This window comes from Conger conger, chromosome 12 (genome assembly GCF_963514075.1).
Source record: "Conger conger chromosome 12, fConCon1.1, whole genome shotgun sequence".
Lineage (NCBI taxonomy): Eukaryota > Metazoa > Chordata > Actinopteri > Anguilliformes > Congridae > Conger > Conger conger.
In genome coordinates, this window is record NC_083771.1 from 7896360 (window position 1) to 7918325 (window position 21966).

The 21966-nt window shown below is 40.8% G+C and overlaps 1 protein-coding gene across 1 annotated transcript; it reads left to right on the plus strand.

Moving 5' to 3' along the window:
* The first annotated feature begins 668 nt into the window (after window positions 1–668).
* On the plus strand, window positions 669–10419 carry LOC133142160 (WD repeat-containing protein 70-like). Its single transcript, XM_061263199.1, has 18 exons — window positions 669–769; window positions 1309–1368; window positions 1691–1774; window positions 2120–2234; window positions 2946–3159; window positions 3547–3606; window positions 4140–4273; window positions 4683–4836; window positions 5525–5601; window positions 5832–6006; window positions 6631–6730; window positions 7152–7236; window positions 7773–7911; window positions 8090–8190; window positions 8362–8441; window positions 8789–8905; window positions 9029–9191; window positions 9775–10419. Exons 1-18 carry the CDS (start codon window positions 745–747, stop codon window positions 9860–9862), a joined length of 1971 nt encoding a protein of 656 aa, XP_061119183.1. The 5' UTR covers window positions 669–744; the 3' UTR covers window positions 9863–10419.
* The last annotated feature ends 11547 nt before the right edge of the window (window positions 10420–21966 follow it).

The window sequence follows — 21966 nt, forward strand, 5'->3', positions numbered from 1 at the left end:
ATGTATTCATTTTGAAAATGATTGAAATAACGAAAACTGTGATTGCACCTGTTCACCTTTTATTCTGTCTGATAACTGCTATTATGATATAAGTAATAGCAGGCAGATAAGCGGCCACAGCTGCCACAGCAGGATTGAATAAACTATCAACTTAATTTCAGGATTATCATTATTTTTATTAAGCATTTTGGAAAAAAATACCATATAACCAATTTATTTATAACAGGCTAATTGATTACACATTCATTATCTTTTTAGGCAGAACATTATGATTGTTGGTTAAGAGTAAAGCGCTTGAAATTTACTCCCCATTCTGATTTAATTTGTTTATACATTATTTTCAAGAAGCATTTGTTCAAAAGTATTGATAGGGAATTGTAAAAGAAATGAAATCATGATGACAAAAATGAGTAGTGCAGGACTGTGATCATGTTTGGTGCCCAAAAACGATGGATTTGATCTTTTAAAGAACTGAGCTGCACTGAAAATAAGACAAATACAATTAAACTGGGGTTTTAGGGCATCCACATGTTAGCAGGGGGAACTTAAAGTGGGTGCTTTGATTTACATGTGTTTTTACCAAACATACTTCGATTAAATTAAATCGAAGTATCTCGTTTGGATCGTCTATAGTTTGGATCTGTCTGTTTTCTAATCCGCACTCCAGCCAGAAGGGGGTGCAATGCACCAGTAATTTCGTTCTTACCTCCAAGAGCCTAGCTGAAGAAGAAAATCTAAACAATCATGGACGCTAGCAGTGGTGGAAAGGGTAACGTTGATATTTTGATATTTGAATTGTTTCTTTTGGAGCGAGTTATTGCTTGTATGGCTAACTAACAAACTGAAAAGTAACTTCGTCAGGCAAGCTAGTTAACTATGTAACATTGGCTCGAGCAACGTTAGAAAACGTTTTAATTCACTTTAACACTTGCATGATAGCTAGCTAGCTAACCAAGTAAAGAAGGCATACGCATACGCATACACATACACATACACATACACATACACATACCATTACTCTTTAAACGTATTTCTTCAAAGTTCATTTCTGGGCCTTATGTGGCTACATGTTAGTTATCTGGTTATCTACCCCGAATGGTTCAGACCATAGTTAAGAAATTCAATTGTATTTGTAGAGCGCGTTTAGAGAGACACTGCGACAAAGACGCTTTATTATGATCCCCTTCTATAGGTTCCCTTTCTATATCCGGGTTTCAATTAAGATTTCCTCTAATATGGTTACATGTTGTGACTTTTGGTATGTTTTCTACTAACCATCTATCATTTCTAATCTGTTTTTGCTTTTAGAGACCGAAAGTTCCAGTAATGATGGAGACATTGCTTCAGTGATGGGGTTCTCTGGCTTCGGTAAGTCATGTCTCACACGTCAGAAGTAGCTGGAGTACTATTGTTCCGCCACTGCAATATGTTCGTTTGAATGTTGAGGAGCTATATCCCAATTAGACTTTCAATAAGTTATGCGGCAGTGTAATGTAACATTAGACTTGAATGTACCATTAAACAGTTATATAGCAGTGCACTGGTATATCTTCTCAAACTGTATGAGCTACGACTCAAGGATTCACTCAAGCATTCCACCATGTCCCTGCAATGCTTAAAACTTTCCAGGAGATCATTGGCTGTGGCTGGATTGTATCTTCAAACGACAATGTTCTTTTTACCCCATCAGGGAAGAAGGCTCGCACCTTTGATTTTGAGGCTATCTTTGAGCAGACCCGGAGAACAGCAATCGAAAGGAGCCATAGAGCGTTAGGTGAGTGAGATTCTATGCATTTGAGCACAGAGTGTGAGTGTAGCTAACACAGTTGTGTGCGTGTGCGCGTGGTTGTAGTTAACAGAGTTGTGTGTGTGTGGGTGTAGTTAACAGTTGTGTGTGTGTGGGTGTAGTTAACACAGTTGTGTGTGTGTGTGTGTGTGTGTGTGTGTGTGTGTGTGTGTGTGCGCGCGCGCGCGCGTGTAGTTAACACAGTTGTGTGTGGGTGTAGTTAACACAGTTGTTTGTATGTATGTGTGTGTGTGTGTGTGTGTGTGTGTGTGTGTGTGTGTGTGTGTGTGTGTGTGTGTTTGTGTATAGTTAACACAGTTGTGTGTTGCCTAGAGGAAAGACGACAGGATGAAACCCAGCAGGAGGCAGCAGGGAGTTCTCAGAAGAGCAAAGTCAGACCGGTAGCTGCATCCACCTGCAGGGACAAATCTGCAGCAAAAGCCTCAAGGTAAATCATTGAAATCTGCTTCAACATGGACAGTTAAGTCCACGTTAAGTCAGGATATAGGCTGCTTGTACAGGTCGTGAAACTTGGAAGTGAAATGGACCCTTTCATGAAGGCCTTGTAGGTGGTAGGTGGTTTGGTACTTTGCATGTATAAAAAAGAAAAAAGAAAAAGGTACTTACTCACCTTGATAGAAGTTATGCAGTCGACTGCAGCCTGCTTCAGGCATATGTTCAAATCTCCATTATCCTGAATTGAGCAGAAATGCAGAAATTATTATTTGCATTCTGAGTTGGGGAAAAAGGTTGATTGCCTTGATAGAACTTGAATGTAAAACCTTATAAGGTAAATGTAAAACCTGGGCGACCGGTTAAGATACATGATTGGGTCCTTGAGCAAGGCCTTTAACCCTGCATTACTCCAGGGGAGTATTGTCTCCTGCTTAGTCTAATCAACCGTACATCAGTCTGGATAAGAGTGTCTGCCAAATGCCAGTAATGTATAATAGCCCTTCAGGTTTTTCTACCCAAATAGTTGTCCTCACAAACATGTATTTTCTTCTCCCCAGGCTACACACTGTGTCCTCAGAAAATAGGATTTTTCTGCCAAGATAAATGTCCTCACAAAAAGGGTTTTTTCTGCGCAGATAAGTGTCCTCACAAAATGGCCGCATTGCAGTTGGAGAATAGCCACTGACGTCCTGTCTTCCTGCAGGCCGCAGGAGAGTAGCAGCAGTGGGGACAGCAGCGATAGTGGTTCTGATTCCGACTCCAGCTCCGACCTCATTGGCCCCCCCATCCCCTCCAAGCTTGCTATCCATGGAGACCCCGACGACATCGTGGGCCCCCCACTTCCTCCGGGGTACAGAGGCAGTTTGGCGGACGACGATGATGACGAGGAAGACATGCAGGACGAAGACGATGATGACGTATGCGTGGTTTGCTATCATCCTGGCTAAATTCATAACATTCATAAACTATACATTCAAACTTTAAATGCTTGAAATGCAGGTCTATGGCATGCTTTGATATAGCAGATTTGGTGGTTCTTGTTCACATGATTAATATGTGCTTGTTGACTTTGCATAAATGTTAAATGAAATGCATTGGTTCTACCATTGTATTGTAAGCCAAGTTTACATCATGGCAGGGCCGCGAGGCATGATTCTTGGTGCCCATATTGGTGGCCATTTTGTTTAGTTTTTTTGTTCCTGGGTTCAATTGCTGTATGCCATTTGTATTTATTACTGTGCATTCTGGGTATTGAAGTAAAGTTTACAATCCCATCGATGTTCTCTTTTTTTCCTTTCTCACAGAACCCAGTCAAAAGAATTCCAGACACGCATGAAATCACACTGCAGCATGGCACAAAAACGGTAAGACATCCTTTCATACTGTAAAAGCCATGCCAGGAGATTCAGTCATTGACTCCAGGGAATCATTGGCTACAAAACCTGTTTGCATGTTCTGTTCACTGAAATGAACTCTCCAAGCCAAATTTGTGAATAAATTGTGTTCATCATTCATTTACTTGTAAGTCAATGTTAAGTACAAATATTGATTCGATACTGGCCTTATTCTACCCCATGTTTTAAGACCTTTACTTGATACATTTATGAAGACTATTTTGTTAACAACCCTATTTTTACAGAATTGGTTGAATGAAGAGATTACTTAAGGCATGAAAAGCATTCCATTACTGTGACAGAATGTTTAATGTTTACCTTTATCAGAATCTTTACCTGTGACGGAATGTTTAATGTTTACCTTCATCAAAATATTTACCTCTGTCAGAATTATTAATGTTTACCTTTGTCAGAATGTATACCTGAGATGGAATGTTTACCTGTGGCTGAATGTTGAATGTTTACCTGAGATGGAATGTTTACCTCTCACCTGTGACACTCAGGTATCCGCTCTGGGCTTGGACCCCTCGGGTGCTCGGCTGGTTACCGGGGGATACGACTATGATGTGAGATTTTGGGACTTTGCCGGGATGGATGCTGCTCTGCAGGCCTTTCGATCCCTGCAGCCCTGTGAGTGGTACGTTCAGTTATGTGTTTTTCAATATTATCTAAATATTTTTTCTGTATCTATTAGCAAGACTCCATGTGTCACACCCTTTGTTAGTTTGTTTCTTTGCAAGTGTTGGTTTAGCTTAGCTATGTATTGGTAGCTGCATCTCTTTCAGGTTAGCTAGTTGGCCACACAATTACGTACTTGATAGCTGCATGTTGAAAGTTAAATGATTAAAAGAGCCATTTCTCTCTGAGATGAAATTGTCGATCCAAGTTTTTGCTTTTCTTGATTATTTATTTCTCCAAAATTGGCAATGACCGAAATATCGATCAAAATTTAAGTTTCCCCAGTACAATTGTACACGGTGGTCTTTCTATAGTTCTGCTGTAAATGGCAGCTTCTCTCTCTCTCTCTCTCTCTGATCTCCCTACAGCCACCAGATAAGGTCCCTGCAGTACAGCGTCACGGGCGATGTCATCCTGGTGGTTGCAGGCAGTGCTCAGGCTAAGGTCCTGGACCGGGATGGCTTCCCGGTTCTGGAGTGCGTGAAGGGGGATCAGTACATCGTGGACATGGCCAACACGAAGGTACGGTCATCGCCAAGAGGGTCCCTTTCACCCATAGAAGAGTAGGACCAGGGGGGCAGTGTCGTATCGCAAACCTCTCTTGATATTATCTGAGGATTCGACCTGACGACATCGGAACCAATCGGATAACACACTGGACAGACATCTTCCTTTCTGGAAAAAATTTGTCAGTATTTCTAAATGGCTATTTGTAAAACTTAGTTATTTGGCATACAAATTTTCTCATAATGCATTGAAACTACGAGCACTCTTGTTCCTTCCCAGTGGCCTTTGCGATGGGTCATTGGTTTTCCACCAAGAGGAACAATTTAGAGGCGGGATGCACCAGTGAAATGTTCTTGAAATGGAGACAGAGCGAGTGATATTTGGTCCCAGAATGACAACGCTCGCTCTGTTTGTTGTCTAGAGTTCATTGAAACAAACGTGTTCTATAGATTTATTTCTTGTCATTCGGCTGTTCATTTGCTAATGTTGCTTCATGTTTGGATTGGGTGTAAGTCAAGACCTGTTATAACAGTAGTGACCAGTACTTCCGCATTTGAATGTGTAGTTAGGAACATTGAAATGACATTTTTCTGGTCTTACAGCTTAAATGGTTAATATGTGTTCTGTTGCTTTATTCTCTGACATATTTCCATTGCCAGTGAAACGCTATTGAAGTGAGACATTTTTCTGACCCCTGAAACAGGGTCACACTGCAATGTTGAACAGTGGCTGCTGGCATCCAAAGATCAAGGAAGAGTTCCTGACGTGCTCAAACGATGGGTGTGTAAGAAGTCATACCCATCTAATCACCATGCATGAATATAATCCCACAATGAGTGCTAATGAGTGCTCTTACCAGGCATGTCCTCAAAGTGGCACGGAGACGAAAATGAAGCGATGATTCAATTGGCACTTTATCATTTCATTTTCATGTTTTTCATTGCGTTTATTGCACCGTTCCACAGCCAGGCACTTATTCACGTGTGTTTAAACCCCTCCGCTCCCCTCAGTACGGTGCGTACCTGGGACCTGAACTCGGAGAAGAAGCACAAGTCCGTGTTCAAGCCCCGCTCCCTGCAGGGTAAGAGGGTCACCCCCACCTGCTGCTCCTACAGCCGGGACGGAAAGCTCATTGCGGCCGGCTGCCAGGACGGGACCATCCAGATCTGGGACCGCAACCTCAGCGTGAGTCTCCACCGGGGTTTATTCATTTATTACTGACGGAAGGGGATGGGCTGTTTATCACGCTACTGTTACCCCACACTATTTAATGGCATGCTGTTACCATGCTGCCCGTTTTAGTGATTCAATAACTCTGCTGATAACTATAGGAAAATTGAAGGTCCAATAGGTAAAATATTTGTGTTAAAACATTGTTACAAGACGTAGATGTTGACTATGCCGGTGTTTATTGTCTTTAAATTCAGGTTTCAAAATATACAGTTGACTGACCTACACCTAAATATTGCATAGATGTACAATAATTTAAGCTCATTGGTTGAAAACTGGTTCTAATTGCCACAGCCAATGGCATGGGGGCTTTCAATGTCAGTGCGTTCACAGAGAAGGGGGAGGGATAAACACTGTTGTGGTTTGAGGGTGCTCATTGCTGTAATTCCTCTCTTAACCGTTAGAAGTCCAAAATAATTTACTTAAAGGTACAGTAGGTTAACCCTTTCCAGTCATACAGAGCAATAACCCTCTACAGAACTGCACTGTATACATACTGTATGTGCAAAATACGGTATGCTTCTCCAGCACTGGTAATATTCAGAGTATGTCATTTGCTTCTTGCCCTCTCCGTTTCAGGTCCACACCAAGTTTCACTGTCGTAAGGCTCACACCCCGGGCTCCGACATCTCCTGCCTGGCCTTCTCTTACGATGGGACCACTTTGGCTTCGCGAGGAGGTGAGACTGGCATTGTGCAGGGTCTCTGTAGAATTTCAGCAGCTGCAGTTTACCTGTGATTAAGTAGTTCAGTACTCCTATTGAGATAATCTTATTTATTTGACCTTTCTGTTACATAAGAAAAAAATATTTCCAGTTAGGTAAAACAATTTCTTATTCAAATGTCAATGTTTTCCATTTGAATAAGACATTTCACATGTCAAGCCAACAATCAAGCCAAAAACAAGCTAATACTGTTTAGTCAAAAAAAAAAAAACGAAGAAAAAAAACAACTAAAAACGCTTGTTAAGACATTTTTGTATTGGCACTATGACTCACTCAGTCAGTGGGTTCATTCACGATTGAATCAGTGGTGCTGGGTGATCCCCCTGCTCCCGGCGCTGTGTACACTGGGTTATTGTGTTCTCTGATGATCTTGCAGGTGATGACACTCTGAAAACCTGGGACATTCGCAACTTCAGTAAATCCCTCAGTGTTGCCTCAGGCCTGACCACCTTCTTCCCCATGTGAGTTCTCCTGGGAATGCCAAATCCTCTGGGAATGTTAAGTCTTCTGGGAATACCGTATGCTTGGGCTGAGGAAAGTAAATGTATGTGTGTTCAATTTAATTTCTCAAAAAGAAAGTGGCTAGGGAAATTCGCTAATTTAGCATGTTTTCATTCATCCTTATTCCTGACGAGAGCCCATGGAAGCAACACTCATCTTTACAAATACACAAACAAACCGGGGCAGTCACAACAGATATTCAAATATAAAATACAAGTAAAATTTTGTAATTTTGTATCGAGTGCACAATTCGCAAAATGTCACGGACAGGCACTCAATTAGAGATTTTTGACTGCAGTTGGAAAGTTTAGGCTGTGGGATCTTCATCATGGTGATCCTACTTCTGTAAGTGGCGTGAGGGCGTCATGCATGACTTTAGGAAATATCTTTATAGCAGAAGAAGTTATAAGCAAGTAATGTCAAATTGGCTTTAGCTGCGGTAGTGTTATGAGACTTGCAGTGGAACTTGCGGAATAACTTTGGCTCTTTTTCCCAGGACGGACTGCTGCTTCAGCCCTGACGACAGACTCCTGGTAACAGGAACTTCAGTGAAGAGAGGAGAAGGCAACGGCAAGCTGGTGTTCTTTGAGAGGACATCCTTCCAGAAGGTGTACGAGATTGAGGTGTCTAATGCGGTAAGATCCTTCCAGATGTTGTATGAGATTGAGGCATTTTATGCAGTAAGATTCTTCAAGAAGTATGAGATAAAGGGGTCTAATGTGGTAGGATCCTTGTGGTGATCGGAACCCCAGGTCAATCAGCTGTCACGTGTGTGAATTGTTTTCAAGAATAGTTGCTACCTTTTCTCCTCAGAGTGTGGTGCGCTGTCTCTGGCACCCTAAACTGAACCAGATCATGGTGGGAACTGGGAACGGCTTGGCCAAGGTCTACTACGACCCTGTCAAGAGTCAGAGGTGAGTGTCATCAGCCCTGTGGAATAGACTAGTTTTCCAAAAGGTATATTTTTTCTTGAGTGCTGATGATGAGTGAGCAGGCAAATATGTATGCATTTCTGTTACTTTTGAGATGCAAAATAACCATGAATTCAGGAGTAAAACATGGTAACTTCCCCTCCCGTTTCTCAGAGGAGCTAAGCTGTGTGTGGTGAAGAGCAAGAGGAAGGAGAAACAGGCCGAGACCCTGACCCAGGACTACATCATCACCCGTGAGTATTACTCCCCTCTGTGACACTGCATCAGAGTACTGCATCAGAATGTGAAATGTCTTTTTCATTGTTATAGTTGGATATTTCATGAAGTAGTTTGGCTTAAGGACCTTTTACCAAAATACTTCAGTGCCACTCATGCATAATTTTGAGTGCATTGTGCTCTCGGTAGTGGAGTTCTGGGTGCAATTTGTTCTGGGTGCTGTGTTTTGTGGGTAGTGGATTTCTAGCTGCAGTGTGCTCTGGGTAGTGTAGTTCCGGTTGCAATGTGCTGTGGGTAGTGTAGTTCTGGCTGCAGTGTGCTCTGATGCGTGGTGGTGTTTATTGTGTCTCTTTCTCTCCCCCAGCCCACGCCCTGCCCATGTTCAGAGAGGCCCGGCAGCGCAGCACCAGGAAACAGCTGGAGAAAGACCGACTCGACCCGCTGAAATCACACAAACCCGAGCCCCCCGTCTCTGGGCCAGGTATGAAACCACCCCTCTTACCGTACACTGTACACCCACACCGATATATGTATGTCATATTGTATATATGTGTGAGTGTGAGTGTGTGTGTTTTTCTCTGGCCCGTCCTTTATCTGCGCACAGGTCGAGGTGGTCGAGTGGCGGCGCATGGCGGTACTCTGTCCTCGTTCATCGTGAAGAACATCGCTCTGGACAAGACCGACGACAGCAACCCTCGGGAGGCCATCCTGCGGCACGCCAAGGCTGCGTCCGACAACCCGTACTGGGTGGCCCCGGCCTACACCTCGTAAGCCATTTCGCTTTTTAAATGGCAACATTATGTCAGTATGGCCCACCGAATTTGTAACATTTTTAATGGCTCTCTAGTTTATTTGATGTGGTGCTCCCTCCTCTTCATGTTTCCCTTTTAATTCTGCACTTCTGTATCACTAGAGTTATCACTACAGTTATCAGTAGAGTTATCACTACAGTTATCACTAGTTATCGCTTCTGTATCCCTGCAGTTATCACTAGTTATCGCTTCTGTATCCCTGCAGTTATCAGTAGAGTTATCGCTTCTGTATCCCTGCAGTTATCAGTAGAGTTATCGCTTCTGTATCCCTACAGTTATCAGTAGAGTTATCGCTTCTGTATCCCTGCAGTTATCACTAGTTATCACTTCTGTATCCCTACAGTTATCAGTAGAGTTATAGCTTCTGTATCCCTACAGTTATCACTAGAATTGTCGCTTCTGTATCCCTACGGTTATCGCTTCTGTAGTGATGACTCTAGTGTCACTACAGGTTCTCGCATAGTTAACTAAATTTGCGTCTCATTTCTCTGCGGATAACGCGTTGTTCCCCACCCCCCTGCGTCTCTCTGCCCCACAGGACTCAGCCCGAGCCCGTGTTCGCTGAGGTGGAGTCGGAGGACGAGGAGGCTGACAAGGAGCCAGAGTGGAAGAAACGAAAGATATGAGCCCCGACCTCCATTTGCCCCTGTCCTGACCAACCAGGTCACCGCTAGAGCTAGCGCTCTTACAGTAGAGGCACCTGGCGTGGCCATTTTCACTGACATCCAGCAGATGTTTAGAGATCTTCTCCAGCTTGGCTTTGCCTCTAAGATTCTGTGTTAATGTCTAAAGCAGCTGTAGTCGTTGTACACATGCTTTTAATGATAAGAAAGATTTCCATAATAAAGATGGATACAACATTTTTTCCCAATTCATCTTCTTCGGTCAGTTGATGCCATAGAGTAAAAATTTTATTTCTGTATCATATGTGTGAATATTTAAAATGGTCACCTTGACCAAAGCTTTCATTTGTGTTTGTGTAATCGCAGATAATGTTTGGTATGGATTTGGTCAAGGTTACCTTTTTAGATGATAATAAATATCTTCAGCGAGTCAGTGAGCAGTGCATTTCAGCTGGGCTGCTTCCTGAATAGGAGACCTGGTGGGTTTGTGTGTTGCTGCGTTTGATGGGGCGTGGGCTATCCTATGCTCCTATTTCAACAATAAAAACTTTTACAGAAGACTATAGTGTTCTTTTTTTCTGTTGTCTGATAAAACAACATTCCCATCAGAAATATCTCAAAAAACAGTTTCAATGTATTTATTGATATTTATCATATGCATCACATTCTTCATTTGAATGATAAAAAAACTTTGGTTTACTTAGGTTTTCCATCATAAATATCTAAACATATACATTTCAATTTATTTCTTTATATTTATCATATGTATGCTATTCATCAATTTCCACAATAAAAACACATACTCATTTATTATGCACATAAGACTATAGTCATGTATTCTGATCTTTGGAAAGCGGTATTTCATCAAAAATATCTGTTTATTTTGTCATATTTATCATATGTATCTATTATTAATTTCAGCAATAAAAACACCTTAATTTTTTTTGGACAAGTCTGTAGTCTTATGTACTTTTCTGATTTCTGGAAAAAGGTTTTTCATCACCAGGGATAAGTGCGCTGAAAACCCCTCAAGGGAAGTACAATTTCAACTGCTACCTGCACAACAAAGATAAGACCAGGGCTTATTTGATCATCAGATATATTTTTTTTTTCGTAATACCGCAACATGGAAATGTATGAACAAACCGCTTACCTAACCAAACACTGCTTACCTAGCCAAACAAATGCTAATACACAAGTAAATGTTGCAGGTAAAGACAACAATTAAGGTTTACAGGGAGGTAGGGAGGGACAGGGAGAGGTGCAGCTTGAAGAGGTGCGTCTTCAGTCTTCGCTTGACGATGGCAAGAGATTCTGCTGTTCTGACCTCCATGGGGAGTTCGTTCCACCACCGTGGAGCCAGAACAGTCAGTAGTCGTGAGCGGGAGGCGCCAAGTGGCCTGTGGTGGCCGAACGAAGAGGTCTGGCAGGGGTGTAGGGTCTGATGACTTTTTGGAGATAAGCTGGGGCCTTAACTGCTTGGAAGGCTAGCACCAAGGTTCCTTGCACAGGGTGATGGCGTCAGTGTGGCATCTCCAAGGGAAATGGAGAGATCCAGATGGGGAGAGGTAATGGCAGGGATGAATATCATTTCAGTCTTACCTGAGTTGAGCTTTAGATGATACCATAATTATCACATGGTTTTCACAATACAAACACACTTTTTCCACTTTTTGGACACAATATGTAAATGTATAATATTTTTTTTAGATTTCTGGAAAACTTGATTTTTCACCATAATTATCTAAAAGCACATGGTTTTCAATGTGGGCCTCAGTTATGACAATATCACAGTGACACATGAACAAAGAATGCAATGGGTAACACACAAACGCAATGGGTACTCAAGATGAAACGCACTCCTTAGTTCTATGAACAAAACATTCGAACTTGGAGAATGGCGTTTTCTACAGTACTACTGTCAAGTGTTAGAAAACAAATGTCATTTTAAGTGCACCCTGCTCCACTTCCACATCTGTCCACAAGGGGGCGGTGTTGCACAGGATATCAACTCACGCAAAGTTTTTGTTTAGTCGAATTTTTGTAGTCGGTCACGTCCACACATACACAGAAATACTAAGACACATTAAACACATTAAAAGCATATACTTTAATATGCTTCACTAGAATAATTGAAAAAGCGTGGTAAAAGTTATGGTTCTATTCTTTTTAAAGGTAGCTCTCTCATGCCTGCTCAATCAAGTTTCATTTTTAATAAACCATGAATCAGAACCAGAATGCCACACCCCACTGTAATTAAACAGCAAAGTGAACCGAGGATGCATCTCGAAAAGAAAAAAGAGAACATTTATAACATAAAAATACATTTCATAAACTCATAAATTTCAGGACCCCATCCGTCGGTCAGTTACTTTCATAACTCGTTCTTCTTATCATTATTCTTCCTCTTCTTCCCCTCCTCCTCATAATTGTTGTACAAAATATATCTGAGCTAAATATAGTGCGGTGTGTCCGAATATGCCACAGTCCTTCAAGTGGAAGTTGATTAGTTACGCTGTGTGTTCATCACAATGACAACGATTAATCTCTCTTTAAATAGCACATAATGGCCCACCCTGCCACTTCTCACCATTCACACACACACACAGGTACACACAGATGCGCACACAGCAGGCATGAACGCACGCATGCACACGCACATGCATGTACGCATGTACACACACAAACACACACAAGCACGTGCACCCACGCACTTGCATGCGCACACATAGACAGACAGACACACACACACAGATGACTCAGAGGAATACCAACAGCTGTTGTCATGGTGTGATTTTAATGCAGGCCTGGTTCTGATTTGTAGGCCTTAATCATAAAATGTAAGAGAATAGCATCTTAAAAGCAAGCAAAAGTTCGAGAAAAAAACAATGTCAAAATGGAAAGATCTGTTCTTTTGGAAACACATACAGGTAATAGAAACAAACAAACAACAAAGGCCTGGATTTGTAATATGCACTTTCTCTTTTCCAAGTACATTCACACAAACACACAAACAAACAAGAACAAAGCACATCGCTGTTAGTTTGAATTGAAGCAACAAAAAAAAAACTTAAAACTAAAAATAAACTGTATTTTTGAATGGAGGGTCCCAGGAGCTGTAAGGTGCGCTGTAACCCCACCGAACAGTAACAGAAACGGGGGAACTCTCTGACCCTCTTAATCAATCCCATGTTAATGCACACCAGAGGGCCTGCTGTTAGACATGCTGTAGCTCCTCCTGCCTGACCCACAGGCACCACAGATGCACACTGTATCTCAGAGCAGCGGGTACGTTCAATCTAACCGCGGACAGGCTTTGTGTTCAACTCCCATTAACGAAACGCACACATGGTCTCCTGTCGGTTTGTTCTCAATATCGCACTGACACGATGATACGACGGCACCGGTCAGAAAGCGCACAAAATGTAAAGAAGAAATAAACAAGCGAACAAAACAGAGAGTAGAACTTGTATTTACAGCAGAGCGTCGAACACCATTCTGTCGTTTGCATGTGGGTCAATGGAGCGAGCTGAACTTATCCTCACGTTGAACTTGTTTCGGACGTCTCCTTAGACCACCCATCATTGTGTCATCGGTCTCTATTTTAATTCTGCAGATGTCCTCTAGCGTCAGAGGAAGATTGAAATATTTATCAGTAGCAGCTGTTAGCGGGGAAAACCTGTGGTCTGCAAACAGACCTCAGCTTTAACCTTTTAATGTGTGAGGTCACAAATATGAGATTAGAATGTTCTTAACTGAACATTCTAATGCTTTGAAATTTTGAAAAAACATTTAGAAAAAATCCCATACTCTTAAAAGACACTGTCATATGTTTTTAGCATGATGTTTTGTTTGAAGAAAAAAAGGAAGACAAAACATGGACTACTTTCATTAAGATTGTGATAGAGATCCTTTTCATAGAAGACTTTAGAAGATGTTTTTTATTCACAATGTTCTCTCTAACTGTGATACAGATAGAGAAGTCTAATAGGCCTTTTCTATCTTGTAACAGTAAAAGAATACTCAATAATCAGTACATTAACATTTGAACACTATATATTATATATGTAGTCCAATTGTCATTGTAATTGTAACAGACCTGGATATTCCATCCGGAAATGGCACGAACAAGTCTGATGGCCCTCTGTTAATAACGTTCTGCACGCTAACCTTATTTGAAGTGCTATGAAATATATGACTTATGTTGGAAAAAATATTATCAAGCTTTATGTGTTGAAAACATGCCTCAGTCATAACGCAGAGAGTGTTTTCTGCCGAGCTTGTGCAACAAGGCCCAGCGCGTCACAGAAAACATATTCTAACCCCAGCTCCTCAATGATCCCGTGCCGTATAGCTACTGTTCTCCGTAGTGCACTGTCCGTCTCCTGTGAGTGTAGAATATATTGCTGACTATCGACTGTTAGATTTGAGAGTTGAGGTGCTAAAGAACGAGCTTGTGGGTTGTCAGGTAGGAGCCTTCCACCCACTAAGGATGGATCCCATACAAACCACTTTGCTCACAGTGAAGTTCTACTTCAATGATACTATCCTCCCATAGGGATTAAAACCAGACACGCATAGCTTCACGTCACTAGTTACCGTGGAAGTTACTTCCTGCTGGCTGTGATGTGTGGGCTTTATTCAGTATATCCTGTGCTCCAGCACATTGGATTTGGAATGAAACAATGAATATGCGGATTGTCAGCTTTAATTTGAGGGTATTTACATCTACATTAGGTGAACCGTGTAGGAACTACAGCATAGTCCGCCAATTTCAGGGGAACAAAAGTAATTGGACAGTTGGCTGCTCAGATGCTTTTGGGCCAGCTGTGTGCCTTTGCATCATTAAGCAATGCACAGGAACACTGACATTCATGTGGAGTCTGTTGCTGTTGTCTTTCAACACAAGTACCAAATAAATGTCAATGTCGGTAAAGCAGGTCATCAAGAGGCTGAGAAATCTTAATAAATCGATAGCTCAGCAATAGTAAACAACCTGGAAGACCACTGTCAGACTAAGAACACTCTCCAGGAGGTAGGCATAGATGTGTCAAGGACTACCATAAAGAGAAGACTACACCAACATAAGCTCAGATGGTTCACCACAAGATGCAAACCAGGGTAGAGCTTGGGTGTAAAACAGCAGAGATCGGGAACAAAGTCTTGAGATGAGTATTAACCTGTACCAACACAATGGGAAGAGGAAAGTGTGTCTCATGATCCCTTGCAGCAGAACAATGACCCCAAACAATGCGACCAATGAGCTTCTCAGGGCCAAAGAAGATGGCTGAATTACAGGCCTATCACCGTGGCCTCAAATACAAACGATTGCAACCACTAAGTCCAAAATATGAAGACGTAATTTCAGATTCTGTTCGTTTGCCCAGTTACATTGGCAACCCTAACATTGGGGGAGGGTGTATTAAAAGGGCTGTCATTTGTACATGGATTTTACCTAATATTATTTGCTGGAGTACAGAGACTAAATAAAAATAAGTCACTGTCCCAATACTTTTGCACATACTGTATATATGTATATATTGTTCAACTAAATATCCAATGCTATCAATAACCCTTCTAAATGCAACACAGTGAAAATATTCTCCCCCTCTCTCTCTCTCTCTCTCTCTCTCTCTCTCTCTCACACACACACACACACACGTTGCTTTTATGATTGGCTCGTTCTTTTATGAATCATGAAACAATTTAAAATCTTTATATCGCTGGAGAGACGTAGGCTATTTAGAGTACATAACTGTCAAGATCGTCTCGCAATTTTCTGGCGAATCTAGGCTTGCACACGGAGTAAAGATATGTCGTAGTTATTTTCTGTTTAAAAGATAAACCAGTGCTCTATACAGCAAAACCTATTGCTCGCGGCTGACGCGCTCCAGGAACTGTTTGTTCCTCTTGTGAATCGTTCCTCTCCGTTTTTAGTTCCTACAACCCGGTGGAAAAGGGGCTAATGTCTAAGTGTTTAAAGAACTGAAGTAGCAAAAATCTCACTTTGTGAAATTAAGAATGTTTGTCCGAACAAACGTCTCCCTTGTCATTAATTGTAAAAAACGGATTTTCAAATGCTCTCCCAGGGGCGACGCCTCTCAACTTGTTGAAACCATTTGAGAGTTAAACTTTCTCTTCACAAATGATCTTGTTTAACAGTTCCTCTGTTCCCCCGGAAAGTCACACGTGCCGCCACGGGTCGTGGTGACAGAACGAGAACGTCACCTTCAAGGGGATGGTCTCTGTTTTATCAGAAACTGAGGTGAAGATGAGTTAATGTGGCAATTTTACCTCTCAGTTTGCTTTTATTTTTCTTTGAAAGGTTTAGAGTTCACTTCCCCTACCAAAATAATTTAAAATAGATATAAAATGTTAAATGCACGTGATTTATACTCATTAACAAGTTCATTTAAAATATGGGATGCTTCGAGGACTTGCTGGATTAACAAATCCACGGCAATCATATTTTTCCAGCCAACCTAAATAGTCTACAGGCATTAAATATGTTTTAGTTTTTGACGGTTTCTTTTGGCTCCTATACTTGCCACAGTATAATGATAAATATAACAGAATGCCTATAAGCAATGTGTATTTCTGACAGTTTGTTGTAGCCTATTTGGAATATGAATCCACAAATACTGATGTCGCCTTACAACTTTATATTTGTAATGTAAACCGAAGACGACTTTTTAATACAAAAGCAAAGACGACTAATTTAAGCAAAGGCTATTTTAGAACTGTTATTTTAGACACATCATCAGCATTATTATTAATAATCATGATAGTAGTAGTAGCAGCTTAAAATGACTTTCATTTATTTGTAAACAACTCTACCGCTGCATGGCGCTAAAGTTACGTGGGTGTTATTTTGGTTTAATTAGATAGCTATTGTTTGCAATATACATTTCGACCAGTATCATTGTAATTATTGTTTTACATGATGGCTTCTACGACGTTCTGCATTAAAGAATACCATGTACCTACATTTAATTTAGAAATGGCTTATGTCGATGAAGACTGTGTTTACAACTTTCAAAATGTGAATTAGGCTACATTAAAAGATTAAATTTAACGAGAATCTTCACGTATGTTGCATATAAATAGACAGTTCATTTTAAATGTATTAATAATCCGCCAGTCTCTATTGTTCCAACTATGCACGGATTATTATTATTATTATTATTATTATTATTATTATTATTATTATTATTACTATTATTATTATTATTATTATTATTATTATTATTATTATTATTATTTGTAGATGCAGTTGTAGGAAGCCGTAGAAAGCAGTCTAGCATATGTGAAACCCCGGTCAGTACCATAATGCAAAGGCAGGCAAATAATGTTCCCACGTGCAAAATAAAGATATGTATGCAAAAGCCGTAGTATTTTAGATTTCCTCTCCTGTTTATTTTCCGGACACCCAGTTTTGTATTGTCTTCTGATATTGTACGCATTTCTCTACAGATATAGCGCTGGACGCATAGACGCACTACTAATTCCAAATTATACCAATAATTCTGACGAAGACGATAGTTTTTAAAAATGCCTGTAGCTTTTCAAATGTGTACCGCCTGTTTTATATCATCGTGCTTTAAAGTTACATTAGATCTAATGTATAATAACACTTCATTGGTCAAGAAAAATAACAGTAGAATGTTGGCCCTATAAAAATAAATAACTTTAATTTTAGTCATTCAATATACCCTATATCCCAAAGGTAGTAACTTAATCTCGATATACGTGCAATGTTCCGAGTGTATAATTTGTTAGACGGGCCAGTTTGGGACTCTTGTGGTTTCCGTTTTAATGGATTCTTTCATGTTAGCGTGATTGTATTGGTCCTGTAATCACAGAATTGTCTGATTACAGGAGTGCATTGTGGGACCTTTGATTTTAGATTGGAAACAGTGAAGTAAGAGTCTTCTCCTCGACAAAGAACCGATCTTCTGCACTGAATTAATCTAACCATAATTCTGAACTTTAATATACTACTTGAAGTAGCAAACACTGATCTACACACACACACACACACACACACACACACAGATCAATTCTATTTGTATAATGCTCTAGATGCACAGATACACTCTCCGGTATCAGGGGTGTCCAGCACTGTTGTGATTGAGAGAATTAAATTAATACTGTTCTCTCTCCAAAGGGCACAGTAATGATGAGCATCACTGGTGTTTCTCATGTTACAGAAGTCTGGAGCCAAAGAGAGTCTCTCTCTCTCTCTCTCTCTCTCTCTCTCTCTCTCTCTCTCTCTCTCTCACACACACACACACACACACACACTGCCTCTCTCTCCATCTTCTGCTCCTCCTCTTTCTCTCTCAGAGAGCAAGTGTTGGACAGAGAGTTGGAGAGAGACAGAGAGAGATGGACAGAGAGAGAGAGAGAGAGAGAGATTGCATTCTCAGCTGCCCTTTGAACTCTCAGCTGTTACTATGTCAATGCAGGAGTAAGTGATCTACAGAACAAGTTAGCCTGCAAACACAGTGCATACATCCTCACTCACACGCCACATTAACTCAACTCGAGACTCTCAGAGCCTATCAGCGCGGCTAAGGGCCGTTAACGGCTCTGCACCCAACCAACTGCTCTGAACACGGAGCGGGGAATTATTCATAAAAAAATAAATAACAATGGCTGTCTATCATTCATTATGTTATGACTGCCGAAGGGCAATATCTACATTTCTTTGTTGATTTATAGTGACGCAACTTACAGCTGGCGCTAAAAACAAAAATAAACATTTTTCCACTGAAGCGTATACTCAGTGATCACTAGGTAGACATGAACACCAGCTTGTTAATGCAAATATTATTACTACTACTACTAATAATACAAATAATAATAATGGGATATGTACTACTACTACTACTACTACTACTACTACTACTACTACTACTACTACTACTAATAATAATAATAATAATAATAATAATAATAATAATAGTGAACTCAGTATGGACAGCAACTATATAACACGTTTGATTAAAATCATGGGTGTCAGAATCTAATCCAACCAGACGTGTGGCCCCATACTTCAGCATAAGGGGTAGTATCTGCACTGCACGTGACAGCACACGACTGGCAGTGTGACTATGCGATCTTCTTCTTTGGTCTTTCGGATTTATTCCTCAACAGTAGAGATAGCGAAGGAAGACAGCCACGACACTGTTCAATTAATTACTCCTGCCTTCGGGATGTGTATAGCAGTGTAACGGAAAGTGCCCTCTCCATATCCCAAACCTCCGTAAGATGCATTCGCTTTATTCAGGGTGTCCATATTTGAACTGGCATGCTTTTATAATACTATTTTCTTTATTTCAATTTATTATGATTTATCATAAAAAATATTCATCTGCTGTGGTAACCCCTACCCAACAAGAACAGCTACATTCAAATATACATTGTTATACACTGAATAATACATTTGTAAGTTACTCTCAAATATTGCCATCCCCTTTATTATTACTGTTATTGTAATTGTGTTGGATATATTCAAATAAATCCCACTGAGACCAAAGTGGCGTTCATTCATATATTTTCAATATATTTATCCCTACTAATTCTAATATATTATATATTTACATTTTAAAAATATTATATAAAAATATTTCACAATCAAGTGATGTCTTTATATATATATATATATATATATATATATATATATATATATATATATATATATATATATATATATATATATATATATATATATATATTTTTTTTTTTTTATTTTTTTTTTTATGTGAAGTTAAATGCTGGAAAAAAAAGACGTGATAACTCAATGATAAAGTAAATTATGTAGGGTTATATGGAAAACATAGTTCATATTTTATTTCCATTCTACCGCTGCTTTACACCTTGCAAGCCAGCGGACGATGGGCTCCCCTCTTTAGCCGGATCACTCTCGAACGTTCTTCCCATTGGGGTTTTTCTTCCTGGTATTTGGCTTATTTTTTTTGTCCGTTTGTTACTCCGCAAAGCGTCTTTGTGAAAGATCTCTGGAAAAAGCGCTATATGCAAGTAACATTAAATCGAACTGAATATAAGTTAAATAGAGTACCAAGCTGTGGGACGATGCTACAGTGCAGTGGTGGGGCGTGGCGTCTGGGTTGAGTCTCAGAACCAGTTGTATATAAAACTACTTATAGCTGGCCAGCCTAGTCTGTATTATTTATTTTTTCTCTTTATTTGACGCCAAGAGTAAACATTGTATATCTTTATGTAGCCTATTTTAAGTATCACGGACAAAATAATATATATATATATAAATTTTCCCCAGCTCAATCTAATATCAATGTAACGATATAATAGCTAATATTGCGATTGTAGTAATTGTATGAAATTAGTACATCAGATATTGTTTATCTGTCGGCTATTTCGCCATCCTAGAACTACGATATATTTTTCTCCCATCCCGTTTACGCTCGGCGTCAAATAAAGACACTGGAGAGTTTCTATTGAAGTGTATAGGGATACCGACGACCAGCAGCCACGGCCCTATTGCTATCTGCAATTCTGGTGCCTCAACTAATAAGTTCAGTGGCGCAGCTAGTGGGTTGCAGAAAGAAAATAGCCGCCCGCTGTCTGCACACGTTTCTGGGGATATGTGTAGGCTATTCGCGGGTGTCCTTTGGAGCTGAAGGAGGAAATCACAGCAATGTAATGCGGCAGGAGAAATTACTGTGAATAAAAAATAAAAAATAAAACAACGTAGGGAATGGACAATATGTAGGGCTCGTGCCAGTGCGGTGTGTGGCAGCATGGCGACCTGATGGTCAATAACCAATAACAAGGCAGGATGTCATACGTAAACCGTTTATAATTTCCATCACCTCGGCTGCCCGCAGCTTAACCGTTAGTACACCGCAGTGTTTTGTTACTTGTGTGCTTAGGCAGAACTGGGCTTTGTGTTTGCTTTGCCAACCGTGCACTTGAATTTGAATTTTAACATTCACGCGTCACATCGCGTATGTCATTCGCCAAGAACTGAACTCCCGTGCCTACCTGGCTTGTAGCTTCCGACTAGGCAAGATTTAAGCCACTTTAAAGCCTTCTGGGCTTAACTGTGTTGCTGGCAATACGCTGAAATATCAATTTATGTCTTTAAATTGAAAGAGTGTTGATGCATGTATGATGATTCAGCTGAAAGGTAAGACTTCATAAATCATCATTGAGCAGTAAAGACGTGTCCCTCAGCAATTCTCCCGAGACACAAAGACGAATTGCCAAAGGCGCTCCATAAATACACATAAACATACAAACAAACAAACAGAGGAACACTTCAATTTTGAGCGTAGATATGTAATCCGATGTGTTAAGGGCGATTCTGTGAGTCTTTCGTCATTACCATAGTTCATCATCAACTCTCACTGTATGTGTCAAAGGGTGGCACGGATGGTGCAGTGGGTAGCACTGCCGCCTCACAGCAAGGAGGTCCTGGGTTCGAATTCCCGTCGGCCGAGGCCTCTCTGTGCGGAGTTTGCATGTTCTCCCCGTGTCTGTGTGGGTTTCCTCCAGGTACTCTGGTTTCCTCCCACAGTCTAAAGACATTCAGGTTAGGCTGATTGGAGAGTCTAAATTGGCCATAGGTATGAGTGTGTGAGTGAATGGTGTGTGTGCCCTGCGATGGACTGGCGACCTGTCCAGGGTGTATTCCTGCCCTTCGCCCAATGTATGCTGGGATACGCTCCAGCCCCCCTGCGACCCTGTTCAGGATAAGCGGGTTAAGATAATGGATGGATGGATGTATGTGTCAACTTATACGTAGGCTATATCGAACTAATTTTTTTCAACATGAAAACCAGTCCTCATCCTCTCCTGCTTCAGAAGGCCTGCGGATGACACCAAGCAGAGAAACCGGCCAGGAAAGATTTACGCACGTACGTTCTCCTGGCTCCCACTTCAGAAAAAATAACTTTCTAGACTCAGAATAGGGCACACCCAGATTTCTTTGCCCGCAGCAATGATTGACAGGCGAAGCTTCCTGAGCACACAGTGGGAAGAACTTTTTCACCCTGTCAATCACTGCCAATCAAAAGACTACGGGATGGCAGATTGCTGTATTGCTGTATTATTGGTGCAAA

Coding starts and splice junctions, on each gene's coding strand:
- LOC133142160 (XM_061263199.1), top strand. CDS start 745: ATGGACGCTAGCAGTGGTGGAAAGG. Junction 1,369..1,690: donor GATGGGGTTCTCTGGCTTCG/GTAAGTCATGTC, acceptor TTACCCCATCAG/GGAAGAAGGCTCGCACCTTT. Junction 3,607..4,139: donor TGCAGCATGGCACAAAAACG/GTAAGACATCCT, acceptor TGTGACACTCAG/GTATCCGCTCTGGGCTTGGA.